Genomic DNA, 23,100 nt, shown 5'->3' with positions numbered 1-23,100 from the left:
GTTTGAAATGGTAAGAAATGAGGCGTTGAGTCAGTGGGACTCGGGAATTCAATAAAAGTTCGGTGGATTCAATTGACTTTTCCCTGTCGGTCAAATCAAATGAAACAAGTCCTCTAAAATTAGGTATGCCAGCCTTGAAGATTGTTTTGAGGAGCATCAAGGGTCACATGCGAAACTTTTTAACAAATTCTTCAAAAAATAATTTCCAACCTAACCTTCCAATAAATAATTCAAAATTTCAAAAACTATTTTAAACTTTTCATGAAGCTTACAGCTAATTTGCCAAATTAATTCCCCAAAAGCCAAAATTTTGCTTGTCAACAAGATGCTTTTTTATTTTTTTAATTTTTAATTAAAAAATGAGTAGGAACTAGGTTCTTGAATATAATTTTCTACTCCAAACGAATATAATTGTACAACTCTTTGAATAAATTACAGTTTACATCCAATACTTTGTTTTAAAAATCTAATTTTTCGATAACGTCTAGTCATATTGAAGTATTGGACAATTGAGTAAACACAAGTTTACATGATCTTTTATGCAATAGATATTTTGATCTAAACAATGTATTTCCTCAATACAAATCCTCTAATCACCGCATACTATGGTGCTATTTTATCATTATCTTCAACTCAACTATTTAATAATAAATCTGTTACAAAAAAAAAAAAAAAAATTCTATTAATAATAAATCACCTCTTATGATAGTTACAATATTGTTGTTTCCCTTTCTTTTCTTTTTTTTTTTCTTTTTTTTTTTTTTTTTTTTGTTGACTATTTCGATTTAAATGGAAAAAACTTTTAAGCTAAATTATGAATTGATTCATGGGGTTTGACCATGTACCCAATCCATCTTTATATAAGGGTGGCAATTTGTATTTGTGTATCGAATTGGAGTCATGTCAAGGTATGAATATAAGACTATATAAGTGACCTATAATCCGACACATTTAATTAAATGAATCAAATCCTCAACCCTAGTCCTCTAATTTTATATTGAATTCGTGGCGGGTTTCGTTTAAGTCATGTTGGGGTTTTGTCAAAATATGACTATAATACTATATAAGTTAATCCTAACTCGACTCAGTTAATTAAACGGGTCAGACTTATCAAACTTAATACTTTAATTTCATGTTGAATTCGCAAATCGTATAAAAAATTGACAGCCATATCCATACATGTAATACATCAACTTTATTTTATAACCTTTTTCTTTCTTTCTTTCTTTTTTTTTTTGGAGATATGTTACACATTATTCTCTTGTATGTATATATATATACCAATTTAAGAGTAATGATATATACTATATTTTAAAATCACATTTGAATTTGAAATGGATTACTATTGAATTTTGATCCAATGACAATTTTAAAAGCCACATAAACTTTGGACAGATAAAAATAGAATAAAATGATGGCATGTAGTATTACTCTCAATTTAATATAGGAGTATGAGAAATGTTTGGTTGTATTCTCTTGTACATCGCTGTTCAAGAGATTTGTAAATTTACCATTGAATTTGTTGTAACTATATCTGAATCTTACAGATTCAATGATAGATTTACAGAAGAGATATATATAAAAATAAAAAATAAAAAAAAATGATGTGTAACACTTCTGTAGGAGTGTAGGCGACTGTCTTTAAGATATTTTTTTTTGTAAGTTTGATCAATTCTATATAAATTCAAAGATTGTTTCATAATTATTACATAATATTGACGCAGCTGTCCCGACTAATCTTTGAATCAACTTTTATTGAAAGTAAAATAAAATTTAAAAATTGATTGAAACTACTGCTTAGCATGATAGAATAAATGTAAAATGAAACCATCCGTAGAAGCCTAATTTGTAGGAGCAATAAAGCATTCATAAATTATATATCTTCCATCTTTTTGAAGGAAAAAAACAAAAAGCAAAAGGTTTATACGAATACAGCAATTACGTGATGAATACTCTGACGCCAGATTTTTACGTGTATCCCAAACGGACTCTCACAGACAGTAACAGGCTACAACCGTAAATTGAAGTTCCAAGCAGGGGTACTGTCGTGAATCAAAATTGGAACTGAGGGCATTGACGTCAAATGACCCTCCAGGTCGCATTGTCGCCAACCCTCCACCAATTTGCTACCAAAATATATAAACCTCTCTCCGTTCGTCAGGCACACTCTTAAAAACTCGAAGAAATACATTTTCTCTTTCAGAAACAAAACTCCAAACCCAAAAAAACCTACAAATCCTACCTTTCCCCACAGTTGCCGAAAACATTTTCACTTTCGCCCTTCTGAGAACAAAGGAAAAAGAAATACTACCATGTGTGGAGGAGCTATAATCTCCGACTTCATCCCGCCGACCAGGTCTCGGCGGGTCACGGCGGATTACCTGTGGCCCAATCTCAAGAAATCCATCTCCGGGAACAGATTCTCGAAGCCTCTGTTGGACGACAACAACGACCAATTCGAGGCTGATTTTAACGATTTCAAGGACGATGTATCCGATGCCGACGACGACGAGGAGGTCGTAGTGGCCGATGTCAAGCCCTACGCTTTCTCTGCTGCTCGCATCCCTGGTACCATCCTTACACCGCTTGTTTCCTGGTTTATGATTTAACTGATCAAGTATGATTTAATTTTTTATTCAATTTCTAATTTCTTTCTTATAGGTGTTGATTTGTTTTGTGCGTTGTTTGGAAGTTAATATTTTGGCTTTTTTTTTTTTTTTTTTTTTTTTTTTTGTGTTACGTTATATGCGGTTGAAGTAAATTTTTCTGGATAATTTTTTGTATGAATATTGGATTTGCTATTCTGCTGGTCATTTTTTAGCAATTTTTTTTAAAAATTTTTAATTTTTAATTTTTTTTTTGCAATAAGTTTTAGTGTTTTGCTGGTGTCATTTATTGATTTAGGTTTTCAGATGCGGTGCTGTAAAGTATATGTTCTGGGTATTTTGATTGATGTAGGAGGGTTCATGTTTACATATTGTTTTCCAGGCCATTTTTTAGAATCTTTTTTTTGATAACTATTTTGATGGTTATCTTGGTTGGGTAGAGATTTTCTGATCTATAAATCCTTGGTATGTTTTCTTAATAACACAATTGAGTATCAAATATGTGTTCGTTTTTTTTTTTTTTTTTTTTTTTTTTTTTTTTTTTTTTTTGGTTAAAAAAAATTTTCCTTTTTTAAAATCAGGCCTTAACTTAACAGAAAGTTTTCTCCTTTGATATGTCAATTATTCTTCCCTCCCACTCTCTCAGTTGCTACATTTTCTCTCGACTGTGGAAATTAACAACGCTTTTTGTCGGTGATAATTTACATTTTATCTTGCAGATTTTAGTTATATGGAAGTATAATGTGCCTGCTTGGTTGCTAAGAAACGCAGGGAGAACCAAAATACGTTTCAAAATATCAAGATCTTTTATATTTAAACATTTGGAGTTGAAAACCTTACAACTTTTATTCACAGGAGTTGAATTCTTCTATATGCTTTGTTGATCCTATCAGAGATGATCTGCTGCATTCTGTTTAGTGTCATTTCTTTTTCTTCGTTTGGGATATGGAAAATTTTATTTCATGACACGTTTTGTATCAAGTCTCAAATATTAATTTTGTAGAAAGTTAATGCTCGTTTGAGTTTTATGATTATCAATCAATGAATCAAGGTTATATCCATTCTAAGATTTTAGTCAATAGTTACCAATTTCTCCTGCTCCTATTTTGGCTGCTCTATTACGTAGATCATGTTTATTTTCTTTTTAGAAGAGTGAAGCCTTTTTACCTTTATTGATCATTGAAACTGGAGAAATGGAATTTGAGGCTTTTGGGTTTAGGGGGTCCTGTTGGGGGTTTTTGGGGTTGGTTTGGGTGCTTTTTAGGGGCTTGTATTGTATTACGGGGGTTATTAATGGGGGTTTCTATTGTATTGTGGAGGTTACTATTATGCTTGTTAGGGGTTTTCTTGTGGGTTCCTTTTGGGTTTTCTTGGGTTTTTTATGTGGGCTAGTTGGGTTGCTTTTGTGTATATATTCTGTGTACTTAGGGATGCCTTACGCTTTTTTTAATGCAATTCTCTTACTCATAAAAAAAAAAAAAATAGAATTTGAGGCTTTATTATCAAATTGGATCACAACTTATCAACTATTGAATCATGGATGGTTGTCTTTAAATTTATTGTTCTCTTAACCTCTAACTGCTTAAAATGGTTGAGGATCAGTTTTGAAAGTATCGATTCAAATTCCACTGATAGGTTAATTTTCCTTATGCATGTTGATTTATCTACTAATGCTTGATTATCTTTGTTGAATTGCTTTATATTGTTATTTAAGTTAAAAGTTGTTGAGCTTCTCTCTCTCTGTGTCTCTCTCTAAAACTTTGTTGGCAGATGTGTTTTTTATTTTTACTTATCAAAAAACATATGCTTTTTTTTTTTTTTTTTTCTTTCTCTGAATGATATGAGTATTATTTTTTTCTGATTTGCACTTATTCAATTTGATGACGTCTTCCTTGATTGGTCCATGCTATTGTACACTTTATTAAAATCTGTGGAAGTCTCTTGGCAATCTAAACGATCATCCTCGCACGTGTGTGTGTGTTATCTTAATCTGTTATAGTGTGTTATAAATTTTTTCCTGCCTGGCTTTTTAACTTTTACCATGATGTCTTTATATTATGACTTTGAATGTGAATTATGCGTCTGTTTCTTCTGTTGTTATTAAAGGATCTAAGACGATAAAATCCGTGGAATTCAATGGGCAAGCTGAGAAATCTGCTAAGAGGAAGAGGAAGAATCAGTATCGGGGAATCCGGCAGCGTCCATGGGGTAAGTGGGCTGCTGAGATTCGAGATCCAAGGAAAGGTGTTCGTGTCTGGCTTGGAACTTTTAACACTGCAGAAGAAGCTGCAAGAGCTTATGATGCTGAGGCACGGAGAATTCGTGGGAAGAAAGCTAAGGTGAATTTCCCTGATGAGACTCCCTGTGCTTCTTCAAAGAGCTCAGTCAGGGTAAATATGCAGAAGCCACTTCCCAAGGCAAAACTAAATTCTGTCCAGCCCAACCTGGACCAAAATTTCAATTTCAGGAACATCTCTGATCAGGAGTATTCCATGGGTTTGATGGAAGAGAAACCTTTTACCAATGAGTATGGGTATATGGACTCCGTCCCTGTCAATGGAGATGTTGGACTCCAATCCTTTGTTTCCTCTGATGCTGCCCCCATGTACTTTAATTCCGATCAGGGTAGTAACTCATTTGATTGTTCCGACTTTGGATGGGGAGAACAGGGCCCTAAGACCCCAGAAATCTCTTCTGTTCTTTCTGCTACTCTAGAAGGGGATGAATCTAAGTTTTTGGAGGATGCTAACCCAAAGAAGAAACTGAAATCTGAGTCTGGGAATGTGGTGTCTGTTGAAAATAACACTCCAAAGACACTGTCTGAGGAGCTCTCTGCTTTTGAGTCCCAGATGAACTTTCAGATGCCATATCTCGACGGAAGTTGGGATGCTTCAATTGAGACATTGTTTAGTGGAAGCACAACTCAGGATGGTGGAAACTCGATGGATCTTTGGAGCTTCGATGACTTGCCTGCCATGGCTGGGGGAGTTTACTGAGCAAACTTTTCCCATGCTTGCTAGTTATGTAAATAAGGCTACATGTTAGTGAGTTTCATCTTTTTGTCTTCTTCTTTACTGTCTTGATTTCTTGTTTTCTCTCATTTTCTCCTTTGACGCTTGATTTTTATTCTTATTTTTTTTTTTTTCACCTTTCCTCTCTGAAAAAGAAATATTGCTATCGTTTTTACTGTTTACAGGAATGGATGTCGTCTGCGATGAAGATGACAATATGAGCATTCGTTGAGGCTTTTCATGGATGATGTGTTGAAGTAGCTTACTGTTGTATGGGGAGTATATAGGTATTTAGGTTCCTTTTTACCTTGAAACCTTGAATTTGGAATTCTGGATTTGATCTTTGTACTGATGGTGTGTGTGATCTGTGATAAAATACTAGAACCTCGTGAATGTCTACTTTGGTGTTTGTTTGCGTCTTGGTTCTTTCACCAGAGGCCATCGATTTTTGGATTTGTTAATTTGTTTTTATTGGTATATGCTGTAGATTTCCTACTGCTTCGAATGGTCCAAAGCAATACAATTTCTCTGCTTCTGCTTTAGATAGTCTTTTGCACGATCGGATAGGGAAACTCTTTGTTGCTTTCCTTCCCAACTTTCTCATGTTTGTTCGGCTTTCACGAAAGTGTACCTTTGGTCTGTCTACAACAACAATATCGTCATTTCGTGCGTACGTAACTCGAAACAAATTTAATAAAAGAGTACTTTTATCTAGCAATTTATGTACACCTTGGTATTGGATCTTGACTTTCGTTCCTCCCCATTTATTACCATGTCGCTCATCAACGTTATGCATGAAGCATTGGGAGATTGGGTCCAGTCTATGCAGCCATGTGCTGCACGTAATCTTATCTAGGGCGGGCCATTCGGGTTAACAACTTAACACGACACGATTTATTTAAAGTTTGACAGTAAATTCTACAGGTAAAAGGAAATGGGGTTCTAAAATCTTCTCGAAAGATTATTACCCCCTTCCAGAAGGTCCAAAATTGAGATGGTGGGAGCCATAGACAGGAGGGATCTTTGGGGATCACAAATTTATGACACCTAGGAAGATGGACCCTGTAGGCTGTAGCCTCTAGTAGCAGTAGCACTCGTGATCGTTGGCAACAACAACAAAAGGTGGCGACCTCGCGGTTTACCCAATTCCCAATCACATGTATTCTGTGCTTAAAGTTTACACACCTAACACACCCAGGAGGCAGGAGAAGGGGGACCAAATAGGGTTCGGTTCCCATGTTGACATGTTTTGCTTTCCGAACCTAATAATTTGGCACGAAGACCTTTTGTCGATTGCCCGGGTAAAAAGAAAAAAGAAAGAAAGAGCTTTTGTTGATGGACTGCATGTGATAAAATCTTCACCTAATCACCTATTGCGAATGTCGACCATTAACTTAAACTAACAGCACGTAGGGAGTTATACCTAACACTGGCTTTGCTTTCAGCGTTGATAAAGGATTAAATGGGAAAGACACTTAGTACCTAAACATGGTGGTGGGGTTGGTAGCAAAGATGGGGAAGGCTACCCGGTAATGATGGTTTAGATGAAGTACCCCATAGCCACACAACCAGCCTCCACATCCCTTGCGAGTTGCGACTTACCCAAGGATTCAATTTTGACGGAGAAAGGAGGTAGTACCATAAATTTCCCTCTTAACAATTGAAGCGAAAAGAACAAGGAAAAAAGACCTCTTACATGCGAAATGGGTTGTTTGTTGTTCAATTTTTGATAAATCGCCATTTATTTCAAAAAAAAAGTTAAATTGATAGGAAAGTAGGGCTGGTTACCTACCCTTTTAGAGTGTAATTTGGCTGTTTGCCAATTCCAACCCGATCGTAGTTGGAATCGGAAAGCCGTTATTAACCATGACTTGAATTTTGTGAATTTCTTTGTAGAGTCAGAACTCTAGGGTCTGCTCGGAATCGGGTTTACCGTCGTGTTGGGCTAAATCTACAACCTCGCAATGAGAGGCTTCATTCGGTGGAGTTTGCGAGCCCTAACTCCATCAGTCTGGGCCCGATCTACAATCTCTTTGAGCACAACAAGCCTTAGAAGTGGCAAATGTACAACCTCTATAACAAGGAGGGGCTTCGGGCAGCAAAGTTCACAAATAGAAAATAATGAATTTAGTTATTTAAATTAATATTTTAACAGCCTCACATGATTTCAAGCTGACTAGTTGAGGATATAAATATCAAACATATCTGTTTTGAGGGTCTTTGAGACTGGCTCATACAAATTTCCATTGGGGGCTCATCTTGCAAATGTGGTTTTTTCTCATCTCATATATTTCGTATCGTCTTCACCACACGACCCCCCCCCCCCCCCCCCCCCCCCCCCCCCCCCGCCGCAAAAAATAAAAATAAAAATAAAAAAGGCGCATATTAATAACAAAACAATCAATTACTTGTTCATCTGATTGACGAAATTTCCTTGGTATGGGAGAAAGAGTTTATTTTACAACTTACCTAACTTGGCAATGATGTAGGAGCCTAAACAAAAACGGATTATGATTATCTATAATTATTTGTTTGAATTTGAGAAAATTCGGGTATTTAATTATGAGAGACTACTTGTGAGACTCACTTGACTTGATAAGTGGTTAGACGGCCCAATTTTTACTTGGTCAGGTGGATTCCATAAGTAGTATCTCACAATCACCTGTCCGAATTTTCTTAAGTTTGAGCAAGTAATTGTAGACGACCCTAATTCATAAAAAACCTATGAGAAAAGCCACGTTGATCGAGGACTAGAATAAAGACAAATATTATTCTCTTTATAAGATAGATTCAACAAACAAGTAATAGCGAGTATCATGAATATGTATGTTTGGCTGATCCGATAGTTGATACCACAAACACATTTGTTGGCAATCTAACTCAAAGAACTGTTCTTTCCTCTTCAATTTTTTTATGCCATCTTGTACCATTGTTTAAATTTGAACTCTAAATGCGTGTATATATATATAGTTCGAAGAAAGCAATTAATTCCTTCCAGCAAAAGTTACTGTTGGAAGGGTTTTGGAATCAGTCTAGAAACGAATAATAGATTAATGCTAGTCAAAAGAAAGACATCATATTCCTCCTTCCTGTTGAAGTATTACCACTTAACAATTAGAAAATTCATTCACATTGCTGTTTAATGAAGTTAATCAGCCAAAACACCAAGATGACGTTCTGCCATGGATGGTCCAAGGCAAAATTCTGAATATTGCTTCTGTTTGTCTGAATGTTCTTTCAAGAGATGCTGCTGCTGTCTTCTTATCTTCCTTGTGTTTATAGTTGTGGCAGTTGGGGTGGCTATCTTGATTGTGATCTTTCTTTTGAAGCCTGAAAAGCCATTTTTCTCCTTCCAAACAGTAAAATTGGATTGGTATGAGCTTGATGCTTATTCTGGTTCAGTCCTATTTGTCTCATCTGTTATGACACTGACGCTGAATGCACAAAATCCTAACAAGGTTGGCCTAAGGTATAGTCCTTCACGGCTTAATGTATATTATGAAGGGGTGCCAATAGGAGTTATTCGAGTTCCAGGGTTCTTTCAGCCTGCTCACAGCAACAATGTCAGCGTGCGAACGCGGGTTTTGTTTCATTCTGTGAATGTCACCCAACTTGTTGCAGGGGCTTCGTTGCAAGATGGGTCAAGGAAAGACATTATTCAGATGAATATTTTAGGTGATGTTAGAGTTCAGCTGTTGGTATTTGATATGAATTTTTTAAAAATCAAGGTTTGTAGCATGTCATCTCATTTTGCCAAAATTGATGAAGCTTTACATATTTTTATTGTAGAGAAATGCTACACGAATTCTCTATTTTATACTCTCAAGTGCTTACTCTTTAACATGGCCGTTACAGAAAGAGAGTAATCAAAATACATGTTATAGTGGAAAGCAGACGTGATGACCACCACATTAGGGAGTAAGTGCTTAGGAGTGTAAAATAAGGAGTTCGTATAACAATCCTCTTTATTTTATGACTTTTCTTTGACAAGTCATTTATTTATCGGAGGAAAATGCACGGTGTTCGAAATAAAAGAAAGAGAAAATCTTACTTACCATTGCTGATCTTTCATCACTTTTGCAATCATATTCTTCAACTTTTCAACTTTAAAAGGTGTCAATTTAGTGTATTCATCTTTCAAATTTTTTTTTTCAATTTATTATTTTTTTTCAATTTTAACATTCTGTTAGTATTTTCCGTTAAATCCTAACGGGGGGTGTCAAAATTTCTAAAATACCCCTTATTTTTTTTAGGAAAAAAAGAAAAACAATTGCAAGGAGAAACAGGCCAGAGTATTTTGAGAATTTTGACTGAATTCTATGGAAATTCCTAATGGAGGTTTGAAATTGAAAAAAAATTGAAAGATTGATACACTAATTTGACACTTTTTAAAGCTTAAGGGTATGATTGCAAAAGTGATGAAAGTTTATGGGTAATAAGTGAAGTTTTTCCTAAAAAAAAAGTTTCATGCCATGTTAATCGAATATATGGGTCATCATAAGAAGACTCAGAAGAGTATGCTTTGTATATATCATTCCATTCTGGACCACAATTATTTACCTTTCTTTTTTGATGTCTTATTACCGTTACTATTTCTTGTAGGTTGCCCTAGATTGTGACATTAATATTGACTACAAAGAGCTTGCCCTTGAAAGTGAAGTTTATATCACAAGGGTTGTTCAAAAACACTTCGTACGTATTACTTTCCTCCTTCCATTTTGTGCAGATCCATGAAGTTCAACATACAACATATTATGATATATGACGTATAAGCGTTTGCTTTTTCAGGCTTCTTTCCCACCCAACTCCAAATTTATCTTCATGAAGTGCGCTTTGGCTTTCTACGCATAAAGATCCCTAAATCAGTTGAGGGGTCACTTTTGATGCAGAATGTAATCATGGTTCCTAAAGTTTTCAATTGTCAAATCCAACTATGGATACAACTTTCCTCTTCTTATACTTTCCAGTGCGTGATCTATTTTTCGACTGTAATTATTGAAGTCATTGATAAGAGAAATAAACAGAGTTTACAAATAAGGGCTCCCCATATTATCACACTACAATTGTGGTGGGTCATTTAAAGGAATTTGCAATTCCTTGAAAAAATTCTCAACCAATATAATTCTCAAGTCCCAATCGCCTTGGACCTATATTCTACATCTGTACTTGATCTAGAACCACTGGCTGCTTCTTAGCTTTCGAAGAGATTAATACAATGGCCAAGAAAAACTTCATAGCCACTGTGTTATGTGAATGATTTCACAAATACGCAACGAGATAGATTTTAGGTTTTGAGGGACTTTAGACTTTTTGATTTTGAGGGAACCAAAAACCTTTTTCAAACACAAAGTTCGAGATTAATTCTTCTTACTTTTTATTAATTACTCACGCATATAAATAAGAGAATTATAAAGACATAGAATAGGAGCAGAATTCATACATCTACTTTAAGATAAACCCCTAAGACAAATAAACTACTCGGAAATAACATTTACAAAGAACAATAGAAACCTACTACTAAATAACTTCTGAACCATAGTACTACAAGTAATTAAAAGACTAACTCAAATATAAAACTATCATTATTTAACATAATTCTACTCTAATACGACTTGTAACTTATCCCCATATTACTTCTATAAAATTCCTTTCCCCTTAAAATTGTCATTGTCCTCACGGGCAAAATCGAAAAATCCTCTTTTTCATTCGCTTCCTAGGCAGGCATCCCAAAGGTGGGTTCACTTCCTCCTCAAAAAGCTGCTTTAGTTTTTCTCGCGGCTGGATCTCTGTCTTCATCGTGGTTTTGTCCGCAAGTGTAATGATTTGTGCAAAGAACTGGTGTGGAACATGATGCATCTTATGGGCCTTCTCAAATAACAATTCTCTTCGTGACCCGTGTTGATGGTGCAAACCATTTTGTTCAGACTTGGATGCAGATGTTGGTGTGGCGTTAACAACATAGTGGTGCGGTATGTTCTGTGCTACTAGATTTTCTACGTGGTTAAGTAGCTGTTCTGGTGCCTTTCGTTGTGATTGCAGTGGGGTAAACAGTGTTTGTGGCTGCTAAGGGTATGAGACTCCATTTTTTTGCTCATCCAACAACTTCTTTGAGAGAAGGCTGTCGAGTTTTTTCTCCATCCTTTACATCCATTCATCTGATTTCTTGATAAAGCCTTTGAACATAACCATGAGGCTAACAAATTGATGCTCAAGTTGATCAACTCTTGGATTCACCACTAAGGAACTTGGCTCTGATACCAAATTGTTACGTGAATGGTTTCACAAACACACAACGGGATAGGTTTTAGGTTCTGAGAGAACTTAGACCTTATATTCTAAGGGAATCTAGACCTTTAGATTATGAGGGAACTTAAAACCTTTTTCAACACAAGGTTTGATATTAATTCTGCTTACTTTTTATGAATCACTCACTCCTATAAATAAAATAATTACAAAGACATAATATAGAGATATAGAATAAGAGATGAACTTCTACCTCTACTCTAAGATAAACCCCTAATACAAATAAACTAATCAGAGATAACTCCTAGTCTAAATGGGAGATAAACTCCTACAAAGAACAATAGAAACCTATTACTCAATGACTTATGCACCATGGTGCTACAAGTAATTAAAAGACTAACTCAAATAGATAACTATCATTATGTAACATAATTCTACTCTAATACGACTTCTAACTTATTGCCATATTACTTCCATAACACACTGGTAGACCTACGGTGAATAGGGTCTCCAGCCTAGTCAAAGTCACAATAAGCATTTAAATGAATAGGACCAGAAGTAAAGAGAAAACATAATCCGTTGTTCCCTTAAGATATATGAGGACCTCTTGGTAACTTGAAAATGTGTAGTGTTAGGGCAATGGAGAAATTGGCAAATCTGATTGACTGAGAGTGATATATCAGACCTTGTGTGAGTGCAATATTGAAAAGCTCCAACAATATGCATGTATAATGACAGACGAGGAAGAGTATCACTATCAACTTGGTGAATTTGTTTCCAAAAGTACATGGGGCCGCATATGGTTTAGCACTAAGCATATCCACCCTTTGCAGCAAATCAATAACATACTTGGCTCTGTTTAGATGAAACCCCTGCCTATCTCGATGTACATTAATGACTAAGAGTAAGACAAAGAGCCAAGATCTTTCATCTTAAATTTAGCTTGCAGATTGATAGTAAGAACATTACCTTCAGAGAGATCAGTCCCTGTGACAATTATGTCATCAACATAAATCAACACAAATAGATGTATCGGTGGCTTGTGAAGAACAAATAATGATGTATCATCTAGAGAACCGAAAAAACCAAGATTATGAAGTGCTTGTGTAAGCCTACGAAACTAGGCACAAAGGGCTTGTTTCAATCTATGAAGGGCCTTATTGTGGTTATACACATAATATAGAAAGTTGTTATTAATAAACCCTCTTGGTTGGTCCATGTAAACTTCTTCTAAAAGATCACTATGCAATAATGCATTTGACACATCAAGTTGCTTGATAGGCCACTCAAAATTTACTGCAAGTGCTGACAATAGTCTAATTGTAGCAGGTTTTATCACTGGACTGAAAGTCTCTGAGTAGTCCACTCCATCTCGTTGTTTAAAACCTTTGCCACTAATCAAGCTTTGTATCGATCAATTGTGCCATCAGGTTTTTACACCAATTTGTTATGAATCACATTTTGGTCCCTTAGGCTTGGACAAAGAGTCTATGTTGCATTGTCCATCAATGGTTGGAATTCACTTTCCATTGCTACAAACAAATCAAGATTTGAAACTGTTAGGTTGTAATTGGCCTTATTCTGTTTGGACAAAATCACTTGTATGTAAATATGCTGTTTTACAAGGGATTCTGCTATTCAGAAGTGTTTCAGAAGATTCTGCCTGCAAGTCAAAAGATTTCCGGTTCCCTGTCAGCCGTCCGGACGATCGTGCCATCCTGTCCGGACGCCCGTCTGTCCACTGTTCCATCCGTCCGGACGACCCGACAGACAAAGCATCATCCGTCCGGACGACGTGTATTTCCGTCCGGACCCTTCATTGTATCGAGAAGCTTCTGGTCCAGCTTGCATCCGTCCGGATGACTCAGCAGCCCGTTCGGACGCCCTTCAGTATTCGATCAAGCTTCCGATTCTTTCCAAAACTAAATATGGGAAGATTGCTACAACCGTCAGGACGACGTGGATTCCCGTCCAGACGCGCTCATACATTAGGCAAGAATCTCAATTCAAATTCAACCGTCTGGAGGTCTGTCAGCATGGTCCGGACGCGTGTTCAACAGATATGGAAATTGCGGATTCGACTTCAATCGTCCGGATGCCTGCCTTTCATGGTCCGGACGTGCGCACAGTAAATATAGAAATTGCGTGTGAAGATTGACCGTCCGGACGGCCATCCCTCATGGTCCGGACGCGCGAAGCCTTATATGGAAATTACTTGCAATGGACGTGGCACCGTCCGGACGACGTTGTCTCACCGTCCGGACGCGGCTCTTAAACATGAAAGATTTTCAGCGAAAAATCTCAGAAATTCTGGTCGTACAGTTGTCTGTCCGGACGACCCATGTTCACCGTCCGGATGACGTCCATATATTTTACAGCAGTCGCCCATTTGAAACTCAGCCTATAAATAGAGGCCTCTGGGCATTGAGAACTGCAAGAATTCGGTGTTGAATTCCTCTAGAGCTCAGAGAGTATTTTGTGAGGATTATTAGTGCTGATTCGCCCTCTCTCAAGCCATTGCAAGTGTGCTGTTGTTGCGCTACAACTGAAGTCTATCTTAGGGGACGACCCTAAGGTAAAGGATTCCATTGAAGACCCATTCAGGTAGAAGACCTGGTTGGGAAGCGTTCGTGTTGGGTTACACGTTAGAGAGAAGGGTACGACCACTGCATCGGGTATATGTGCGTGTTGCTATCTTGTATCTAGCTTTATCTTCTGAATAGTGGATATCCTGGGTTTGGCTGCCCCGGAGTGGTTTTTCTCGTAATTGAGTTTCCACTTCGTTAAGAAAAATCCTTGTGTCGTTTATTTTCCGCATTGTTATTTTTGTTGACACTTTGTGCACACACTTGCTACTTATTTTAGAAGTCAATTTCAATTTTCAATTGGTATCAGAGCTTGGTACACTCTGAGAAGATTAATTTCTTGAGTGTTATTTATTTTTGACTTCTATTTATTTACAATGTCTCAAACTCTTAATACTGTTCCTACCTTTGATGGTACGAACTACGGCTATTAGAAGGCATGTTTGCGGTTCTTTCTGAAATCTATTGATTGTTGGAGTATTATTGAGACTGGTTGGACTAAACCAGAGGATACAGCACTTGAGCTAGTCCCTCAGAAAACCGCTTGTCTTTCAAATGATAAAGCCCTCCATGCTCTGTGCCAAGCATTTTCTCCATCAGAATTTGCAAAAATGTCAAATTGTGAATCAGCCAAAGAAGCATGACAAATTTTGGAAACAAGATATGAAGGACGAAACTTGTAAAATTTGCCAAACTTCAAATGTTGATTTCAAAATTTGAAGAAATTAAGATGTTGGAAGATGAGACATTTGGAGAGTTTTACTCCAAGATGAGTGATTTGAGAAACTCCATGGTGAGTCTTGGGAAGCCTATCTCAGATGTAAAACTCATCCAAAAGATTCTAAGATCTTTGCCTGAGCGTTTCAGGATCAAGGTAACCACCATTGAAGAAAGCAAAGATCTAGAAGAGATGAAAATTGAAGAGCTGGTAGGATCTCTTCAAACATATGAGTTGTCTTTGCCCCCGGTCAAGAAATTGAAAACCATTGCCCTAAAAGCTTCCAAAAAGAAGGTAGAAGCTTCATCTGAAGATGACCCTAAGGAGGAAGAAAAAGTTGTGGCTATGTTAGCCAAGAATTTCAGAAGACTCATGAAAGATGATCGATTCAAAAAGAAGTTTTCTGAAAAAGTGAAGAAAGCTCCCAGAGAAGCTGAACTCGATGAAGAAGAGAAGAAGGATCCCAGAGGACCCAGATGCTTTGAATGCTCAGGCTTTGGGGATATCCGGGCTGATTGCGGGAATATGAAGAAGGGCAAAGGGAAGGCATACAATGTGACTCTCAGTGATGAGTCAGAAGAAAAAGCTCCAGAGTCTAAGAAATTTCTGGCCTTTGTGGCCCCTCATGTTAAAGAAGAGGACTCTTATTACTCGGAGCATAGTGACAATGGGGAAGAGCTCAAGGAGGCTTACAAGATACTTTATATAGAGTATGAGAAGTTGAGGGAAGGTTGTAAGCAGCACCTCTATGATCTGAATAGTTTACAAATTGAGAAGAGTTCATTGCTGTTCAGAATACAATAGCTCGAGGAAAAGCTACTAGAGACACAGCTCCAGCTAGAAAGAGTCATTGATGAGAAGCTGACTCATATGCTGTCTATCCAAAAAAGCCCAACTGACAAGACTGGTCTCGGGTAGGTAGCTCCCTCTTCTAATGCTCCTTCTACTTCAAAGACTGTTTTTGTGAAACCTACAGTCCCAGAGCCTCCTCCTCCCACTGTTGAAGATAAAGGGAAAGACAAGGTCAATGATGATGTTACAGGCACTCAGAAGCCTCATTCCATCAGAAGACCTCCCATATGCCATCACTACGGTCTAAGTGGGCATGTTCGTCCTCAGCGCTCCCTCTTGAAGGCTCAGAAAGCCAAGGCCAAGAAAGAAGGCCCCCGACAGGCTAATTATGGCACTAGACCTGCGGCCCAGTTTCAGACTCCATGGTATCAGGCTCCCTATTATCAAGCACCAAGATATCAAGCTCCTTGGTCTCATGAACCACGATACCAGGCATCTCAGCATCAGCGGCCTCAGCAACGGTTTGTACCAGCCAATCACAGTGGCAACTCCACAAACAAACCCAAGCAGTTTAGAAGGCCCTAGAAGGGGGAAGAAGATCAATACCATAGTGAGCCACCTATCTGGATGCAGAGCATGATGGAGTGGATGATGTCTTGCCAGAAACCATCCTCAGAAAGGCAGGCTTGGATCAAAAAGGACAGTCTCCCCAGAAAGGGGAACAGACACACCTAGCAGGTTCAGGTGCGCATGCATAGGATTTGGTTCCTAATCCTATGGCATCAGGTTTGAATGCTCATCTTTCTGTTATATTTTATGCAATCTAGGAATTAGTAGTGTTTTTGCCCCATATATTTTTGTTTGAAGATCTTTTCATGTAACGATCCAACCCTAATGACACAATACTGTCCGCTTTTGGCTCCCCATATCAGACTTCTCACTTCCCAGAAGGTCACCCATCCTGAGATTGCTCTCGCAGCGGCTCGCTAAACTGCGGAGTTCTGATAGGTTCTTTGCCATCACGGCTTTAAAACGTGTTGTGTCATATAGGGTGCATTTATACATATAAGCACATCCTCATTCCCAGGCGATGTGGGACGTCACAATCACCCCCCCTTGGGACCCAGCGTCCTCGCTGGCGACCCTCATGGGATCACCCCATTCTTGGCGTCCCAGTGAGTGCCCGCCGGCGACTCTCATGGGCTTGTGCACGCTCCCACCATCTCAGGCTGGGCAATGGCTCTGATACCATTTGTAACGATCCACCCCTAATGACACAATACTGTCCGCTTTTGGCTCCCCATATCAGACTTCTCATTTCCCAAGAGGTCACCCATCCTGAGATTGCTCTCGCAGCAGCTCGCTTAACTGCGGAGTTCTGATAGGTTCATTGCCATCACGGCTTTAAAACGCGTTGTGTCATATAGGGTGCATTTATACATATAAGCACATCCTCATTCCCAGGCGATGTGGGACGTCACATTTCAGGTATTTATGGGGAAGACAGAAAAAGCAGGTCGAGAGACTATTTTTCTGTAATGGCATCATTAGGTTTGATCTTGCCCTGCATATGATGTCATTTCCATATTGCATGTTTTGTTTTTGTTTAAAAAAAAAAAAATTGGGGAGAATTTACAGGATTTTTTCTTTTCTCTTGGCAAATTAGATAATTGTATGTATTTTCTCCTGACATCTCAATTCTTTGGGTATTAATTTACTTTGCTAAGATATAATTGAGAGTTTCTGATTATAATTTGCCAAGTGTTTTTCCTGTATATGCAAAAGTAGGATAGCTTCTTTTCTCATGCAATGAAAAATGTGCACTTTCCACGACTCCCCTTAAGGTACATCTTTCCTTCTCTGACTTTATGCTTCTAGAATTTTTGGATAAGAGAAAAGGTCTTTGATAAGATGGCCAAATTGACCACAAGCTAGTTGAACCTAGAACCTAAAAACTAAGGCATTCCCTTTAGATTGCAGCACCATAAGAATCAAGCAGTAAATCTTTTGAATTCTGCGCTTTAAAATTGTCTATTCACTGCTTTTGTGCTGAATTTGCAATATACCTTGTCCTTCATGGTACAAGTAAAACAGATATGTGCTGCACCTTAGGGGGAGTGTATCAGATGAGGGTGACTAGGCCCTAGTAAGTTATAAGGTTTGACTTTTGACTTATCTTTCACTGATTTTCTCTCTTGTCTAGAAAATCTGGTTGCTTTTTGTCATGTCATTGAAAGTCATAGCTTATGGGTTAAGTCTTTACACACACACACATTACATGAGTAGAGTTGTCTATTTGAAATTTTCTGTGATCAAGAAAAATATTTGTGCCGATTGAAATCTCAACTCTCGTTTATATCTCTGTTTAGTTTTGAGATACACTTTGATTGTGTTATCAGTGGATTATACATGCATGTTCTGAAACTGACTTGAGAAAAATTGGATTTTTGTAAATTTTTCCTCAGTTTTCTGTTTTTCAGTGTGAAGCGTCCGGACGGTATCTCTTGGTGTCCGGACGGGTGAAGCTCAGTAGTCCGGACGGGGATGGAGCTTAGTCGTCCGGACAGGTCCTGCTTTTCGTCCGGATGCGCGTGGCCACCATCGGGCGGACGGTTCATTTAAATCGTCCGAACGCGCGCGACCAGTCTGCTCTTTTCCTAGGCAGCGCGCGTCCAGACAGCATTAATAAACCGTCCGGATGGGGACCCCACAGAGGCTATTTATTCCCCTGGTCGCCATTTTTCCTCCCTACCCCACCAAAATCTCACTTTTTGCCTTTTAGTGAGTTATTTTTTGAGTGCTTTTGGCTTTATCTCATCCCTCTTTGTCTTTTTGTGCATTAATCTCACATTCCAGGTATTCTTCTAGTTTTTTTCTCTTCAGTTTATTTTTAACTGTTAGAATGTTGATTTCTTTATGAATGTTTTTGAGATAATAAGATGCATATATCTGCCATATTGGGATAATCTGTGATGATATATTTTGTCTATATTTTTGGGACATCCTTTTACTACTGTTATTTTGCCAAATTTTTGTTGTAACCTAACAAGAATGTTTTTGGATTATTTTTGGCAAATTCTTGTTGGTTTCTTGTTGCAGAATCATGTCTGCAGTAAGTTCCCAGAGCAGGGTCTGCCAGGGGACAGAGGAAGAGAGGAGCGCCTACAAGCCAAAATATGGACCGCACAGTCATTGCTGAGCACAATGTGGTTCGGTCTGACATCATGGTGCCTCTGCTGGATAGTATTTATGAGACTATCTAGACTTACAATTGGGGATACCTCTACACCTTTGCCTGTATTGTCCTCACCAGGCTTGTCAGACTCTTCTATGCCAACCTAGAAGTGGCGCAAGATGATGATCGTGGGTTGGTACTGCAGTCCACTGTTGACGGACATCTCATCTCTGTTGATCCTCAAATCATCAGTCACTTCATCGGGGTACCAATCCTTGATTTACCCGGCAGTCCATATAATGAGGTGGTGTTTCCTCCCTCCCTGGACGATCTCTGAGAGTTCTTCCATGCAGTTCCACAGGGAGAAGAGCATGCTACCACCATCCAGATCGGCGCATTGTCTCCCTCTCATCTTTTGCTGGCCAAGATAGTGCAGCACAACCTATGGCCAGTTGTCAAGCGTAGTGACCTGATTGTGAAGAAGGCCCAGTTCGTTTATGCCATCCACCTCCGCTTACCTTTTCTGCCTGTGCAAGCATATTATGAGCATGATGTTGGAGGCCCATGATGAGGGTAAAATCGGTCTCTCCTTTGGCTGCCTGCTCACTCAGATTATTCTTCAGTCGGGCGTCAACATTATTAGAGAACCAAAAATGAAGATTCAGCAGCCCATCAGCAAGCAGACTTTGATGAAGTTTGATGAAGTCTAATGCGCAGCTGTGGAGAGATAAGTCCGATGATGAGGTGCCCATCCCTGCTGCCATGCCCGTTGGTTTTCCAGACATGGCCTCATCCTCTCAGACAGTCTTGCCTTCAGAGCCGGAGATCAACTTTTCACAGATAATGGCGGCCTTAACTGCCATTCAGGGAGGCATGAGCACCATGCAGCAGTCCATCACCTCTATGCAGCAGGAGGTGCACTCCATCAACAACCGGGTGGAGCAGAACCAGTTGGATCTCAGGGAGTGCCTCAAGTATCATCATCCTGGCAGTAGTGAAGATGAGGATGATGCGCCTAGGATTGCACCTATGGCAGAGGATGACTGAGTTTTTATTTTATTTTATCTTGTTGTCTTTTTGTTTGAGACATTTGATTTATAATTTGCTATGTTTTTGTTAAAACACTTTGACTTATATTACTCTGTTTACCCTGGTCCTTCTGAGACCGTTAGGGGGAGTAATTTTTATTTCAGTTGGTTTCTTTTACTCTATTTTACCCTTTGTCCCTTTGTGACAAAAATAGGGAGTAATTTTTTATTTGGACTGGCATTGTATTTTTAACCGGTCAAGTGATTTTTGTCTCAGAATGGCCAAAGGGGGTGTTTGTTAGGCTGTAATTGGCCTCATTCTGTTTGGACAAAATCACTTGTATGTAAATATGCTGTTTAACAAGGGATTCCGCTATTCAAAAGTGTTTCAGAAGATTCTGCCTGCAAGTCAGAAGATTTTCGGTTCCTTGTCAGCCGTCCGGACGATCGTGCCATCTCGTCCGGACGACGTGCCATACCATCCGGACGACCCGACAGACCAAGCATCATCCGTCCGGACCCTTCACTATATCGAGCAGCTTCTAGTCCAGCTTGCATCCATCCGGACGACTCAACAGCCCGTCTGGACACCCTTCAGTATTCAATCAAGCTTCCGATTCTTTCCAAAATTAAATATGGGAAGATTGCTGCAACCGTCCAGACGACGTGGATTCTCGTCCGGACGCGCTCATACATAAGGCAAGAATCGCAATTCAAATTCAACCATCCGGACGCCTGTCAGCATGGTCCGGACGCGCATTTAACAGATATGGAAATTGCGGATTCGACTTCAATCGTCTGAACGCCTGCCTTTTAAGGTCTGGACGTGCGAACAGTAAATATGGAAATTGCGTGTTGAAGATTGACCGTCCGGACGGCCATCCCCCATGGTCCGAACGCGAGAAGCCTTCTGTGGAAATTACTTGCAGCAGACGTGTGACCGTTTGGACGACGTTGTCTCACCATCCGGACGTGTCTCTTAAACAAGATTTTCAGCGAAAATCTCAAAAATTCTGGTCGCACAGTTGTCCATCCAGACAGCCCATGTTCACCGTCCGGACGATGCCCATATATTTTACAGCAGTCACCCATTTGATCCTCAACCTCTAAATAGAGGCCCCCGAGCATTGAGAACTGTAAGAATTCGGTGTTGAATTCCTTTAGAGCTCAGAGAGTATTTTGTGAAGATTATTAGTGCTGATTCGCCCTCTCTCAAGCCATTGCAAGTGTGCTGTTGCTGCGCTACAACTGAAGTCTATCTTAGGGGACGACCCTAAGGTAAAGGATTCCATTGAAGACCCCTTTAGGTAGGAGACCTGGTTGGGAAGCGTTCGTGTTGGGTTACACGTTAGAGAGCAAGGTACGACCACTGCATCGGGTATATGTGCGTGTTGCTATCTTGTATCTAGCTTTATCTTCTGAATAGTGGATATCCTGGGTTTGGCTGCCCCGGAGTGGTTTTTCTCTTAATTGAGTTTCCACTTCGTTAAGAAAAATCCTTGTGTCGTTTATTTTCCGCATTGTTATTTTTGTTGACACTTTGTGCACACACTTGCTACTTATTTTAGAAGTCAATTTCAATTTTCAGAAACTGCCTTTAAAAATGAAGTGGTCTCACTTGGCAAGGAGGCTATTACCATAGACTTAGGGTTCGTTTGGGTTTGCGATTTCAAAAAGTGCGATTTAAAATCACGATTTTAAAATGTGCGATTTAAAAAAAGTAATTTTTAAAAACGCAAGTAAGCGTTTGGCAAAATTGCAGTTTAGTATTTAAAATCGCAAATTAGCCTTTAAAATTCTGTGTTTTCAAAAAAACACCATCTTACCTGCGATTTGAAAAAGCAAATTTTATGCGTTTTCAAATCCCAATTTTTAAAAACGCAGTTCCCAAACGATCTATGTTCTGCGATTTTGTTTAAAATCGCACTTATTGTCTATGAAATCACAATCCCAAACGCACCCTTAGTGGGAGTTAGTAGATTTGAAAGAGTGATAAAAGTGAAATCTAGGAAAGTCCTTAGGCTTAAGGTTATTGGTCATATACCTAGTAACTATCTGTGAAGATGTAGGATTAGTTTGCAAAGTGATATTCTGTGCTAAAGAACCATTGATAAGCGTTGAATGTTGCACATTCAAGTCTCTTAACTCACATATGTTAATTCTTTAGCGTTGTTATTTGTTTAATTTTGTTTTCTTTTCATGTTTCAAGGATTTATATGATAGATGCAAGAATTCCATGGAAATTGGGCTTCAAAGGACACTTTGAAAGTATGCTGAAGGCCCTGAGATCGACCACACCAATAGATGGGCTCGAGCTCACTAGCGCTCGAGCGCCCAACCATCTAGGGTTGATCACATCAGCACTCGAGCTTCGCATCACCTAGGCTCGAGCGCACATCCTTTGGGCTCGAGTGGACTCGAGCATACAGTACACTGCATAAGTCCTTTTTCAACTTGGATTGGAATTTCAGAAAAATAAAAGAGTTGTTCTTGTTCTACTCGGACAAGGAGACTTATTTACGATTTTTCTAGAATTCCTAGGGCTTCTAGGCTTCTCCTAATCCCTATAGCAAATTCAGTAAAATAATTCTTGAAGGCTGAAGAGTTGAAGAGGAGTAACCATGGCAGGAGGCCATCGCAGCAGCCTCATGAGTGGCTAAAACCCTTCGTAGGGTATTGATGTAGCGCTATCCAAGCACAATGGTTTGATCGTATCTTAATTTAGAGTTTATTAGTTTATGAATGTTTGTTGTATAATTATGAGAATTGCTACAATTTAATATTGTTCTTCATATTTTAATGCAATTGTTCTTAAATTCAAAATCAATATTTGTGAAATTCTTCTCTTGTCTTAGAAAACTTTTTACCTTTATTGAACTCAAGTCATTCTTATTTTCTATGATTATGAGAATGATGATTATTTGAATGATGATTATACAACG

The 23,100-nt window shown here is 38.6% G+C and overlaps 2 protein-coding genes across 5 annotated transcripts; both read left to right on the top strand.

The window, feature by feature from the left end:
- The first annotated feature begins 1,891 nt into the window (after positions 1 to 1,891).
- On the top strand, positions 1,892 to 6,159 carry LOC133862383 (ethylene-responsive transcription factor RAP2-12-like). 4 transcript variants are annotated; one of them, XM_062298171.1, is made up of 3 exons: positions 1,892 to 2,568; positions 4,713 to 5,646; positions 5,803 to 6,159. In XM_062298171.1, the coding sequence occupies exons 1-2, from the start codon at positions 2,313 to 2,315 to the stop codon at positions 5,600 to 5,602; spliced, it is 1,146 nt and encodes a 381-aa protein (XP_062154155.1). In that variant the 5' UTR covers positions 1,892 to 2,312; the 3' UTR covers positions 5,603 to 5,646; positions 5,803 to 6,159. The 4 variants fall into 4 exon arrangements, with proteins under 4 accessions (XP_062154155.1, XP_062154157.1, XP_062154156.1 ...); XM_062298173.1 differs by having other exon boundaries at positions 5,773 to 6,159; XM_062298172.1 differs by having other exon boundaries at positions 4,713 to 5,650.
- A 2,631-nt stretch (positions 6,160 to 8,790) lies between these two features.
- On the top strand, positions 8,791 to 10,612 carry LOC133862456 (NDR1/HIN1-like protein 10). Its single transcript, XM_062298280.1, has 3 exons — positions 8,791 to 9,345; positions 10,220 to 10,309; positions 10,406 to 10,612. Exons 1-3 carry the CDS (start codon positions 8,800 to 8,802, stop codon positions 10,466 to 10,468), a joined length of 699 nt encoding a protein of 232 aa, XP_062154264.1. The 5' UTR covers positions 8,791 to 8,799; the 3' UTR covers positions 10,469 to 10,612.
- The last annotated feature ends 12,488 nt before the right edge of the window (positions 10,613 to 23,100 follow it).

The sequence above is a fragment of the Alnus glutinosa genome, chromosome 3 (genome assembly GCF_958979055.1).
Source record: "Alnus glutinosa chromosome 3, dhAlnGlut1.1, whole genome shotgun sequence".
Taxonomy (NCBI): Eukaryota; Viridiplantae; Streptophyta; class Magnoliopsida; order Fagales; family Betulaceae; genus Alnus; species Alnus glutinosa.
The sequence above is the reverse complement of the archived record's forward strand: the minus strand, read 5'-3'. Positions and strand labels throughout refer to the sequence as shown.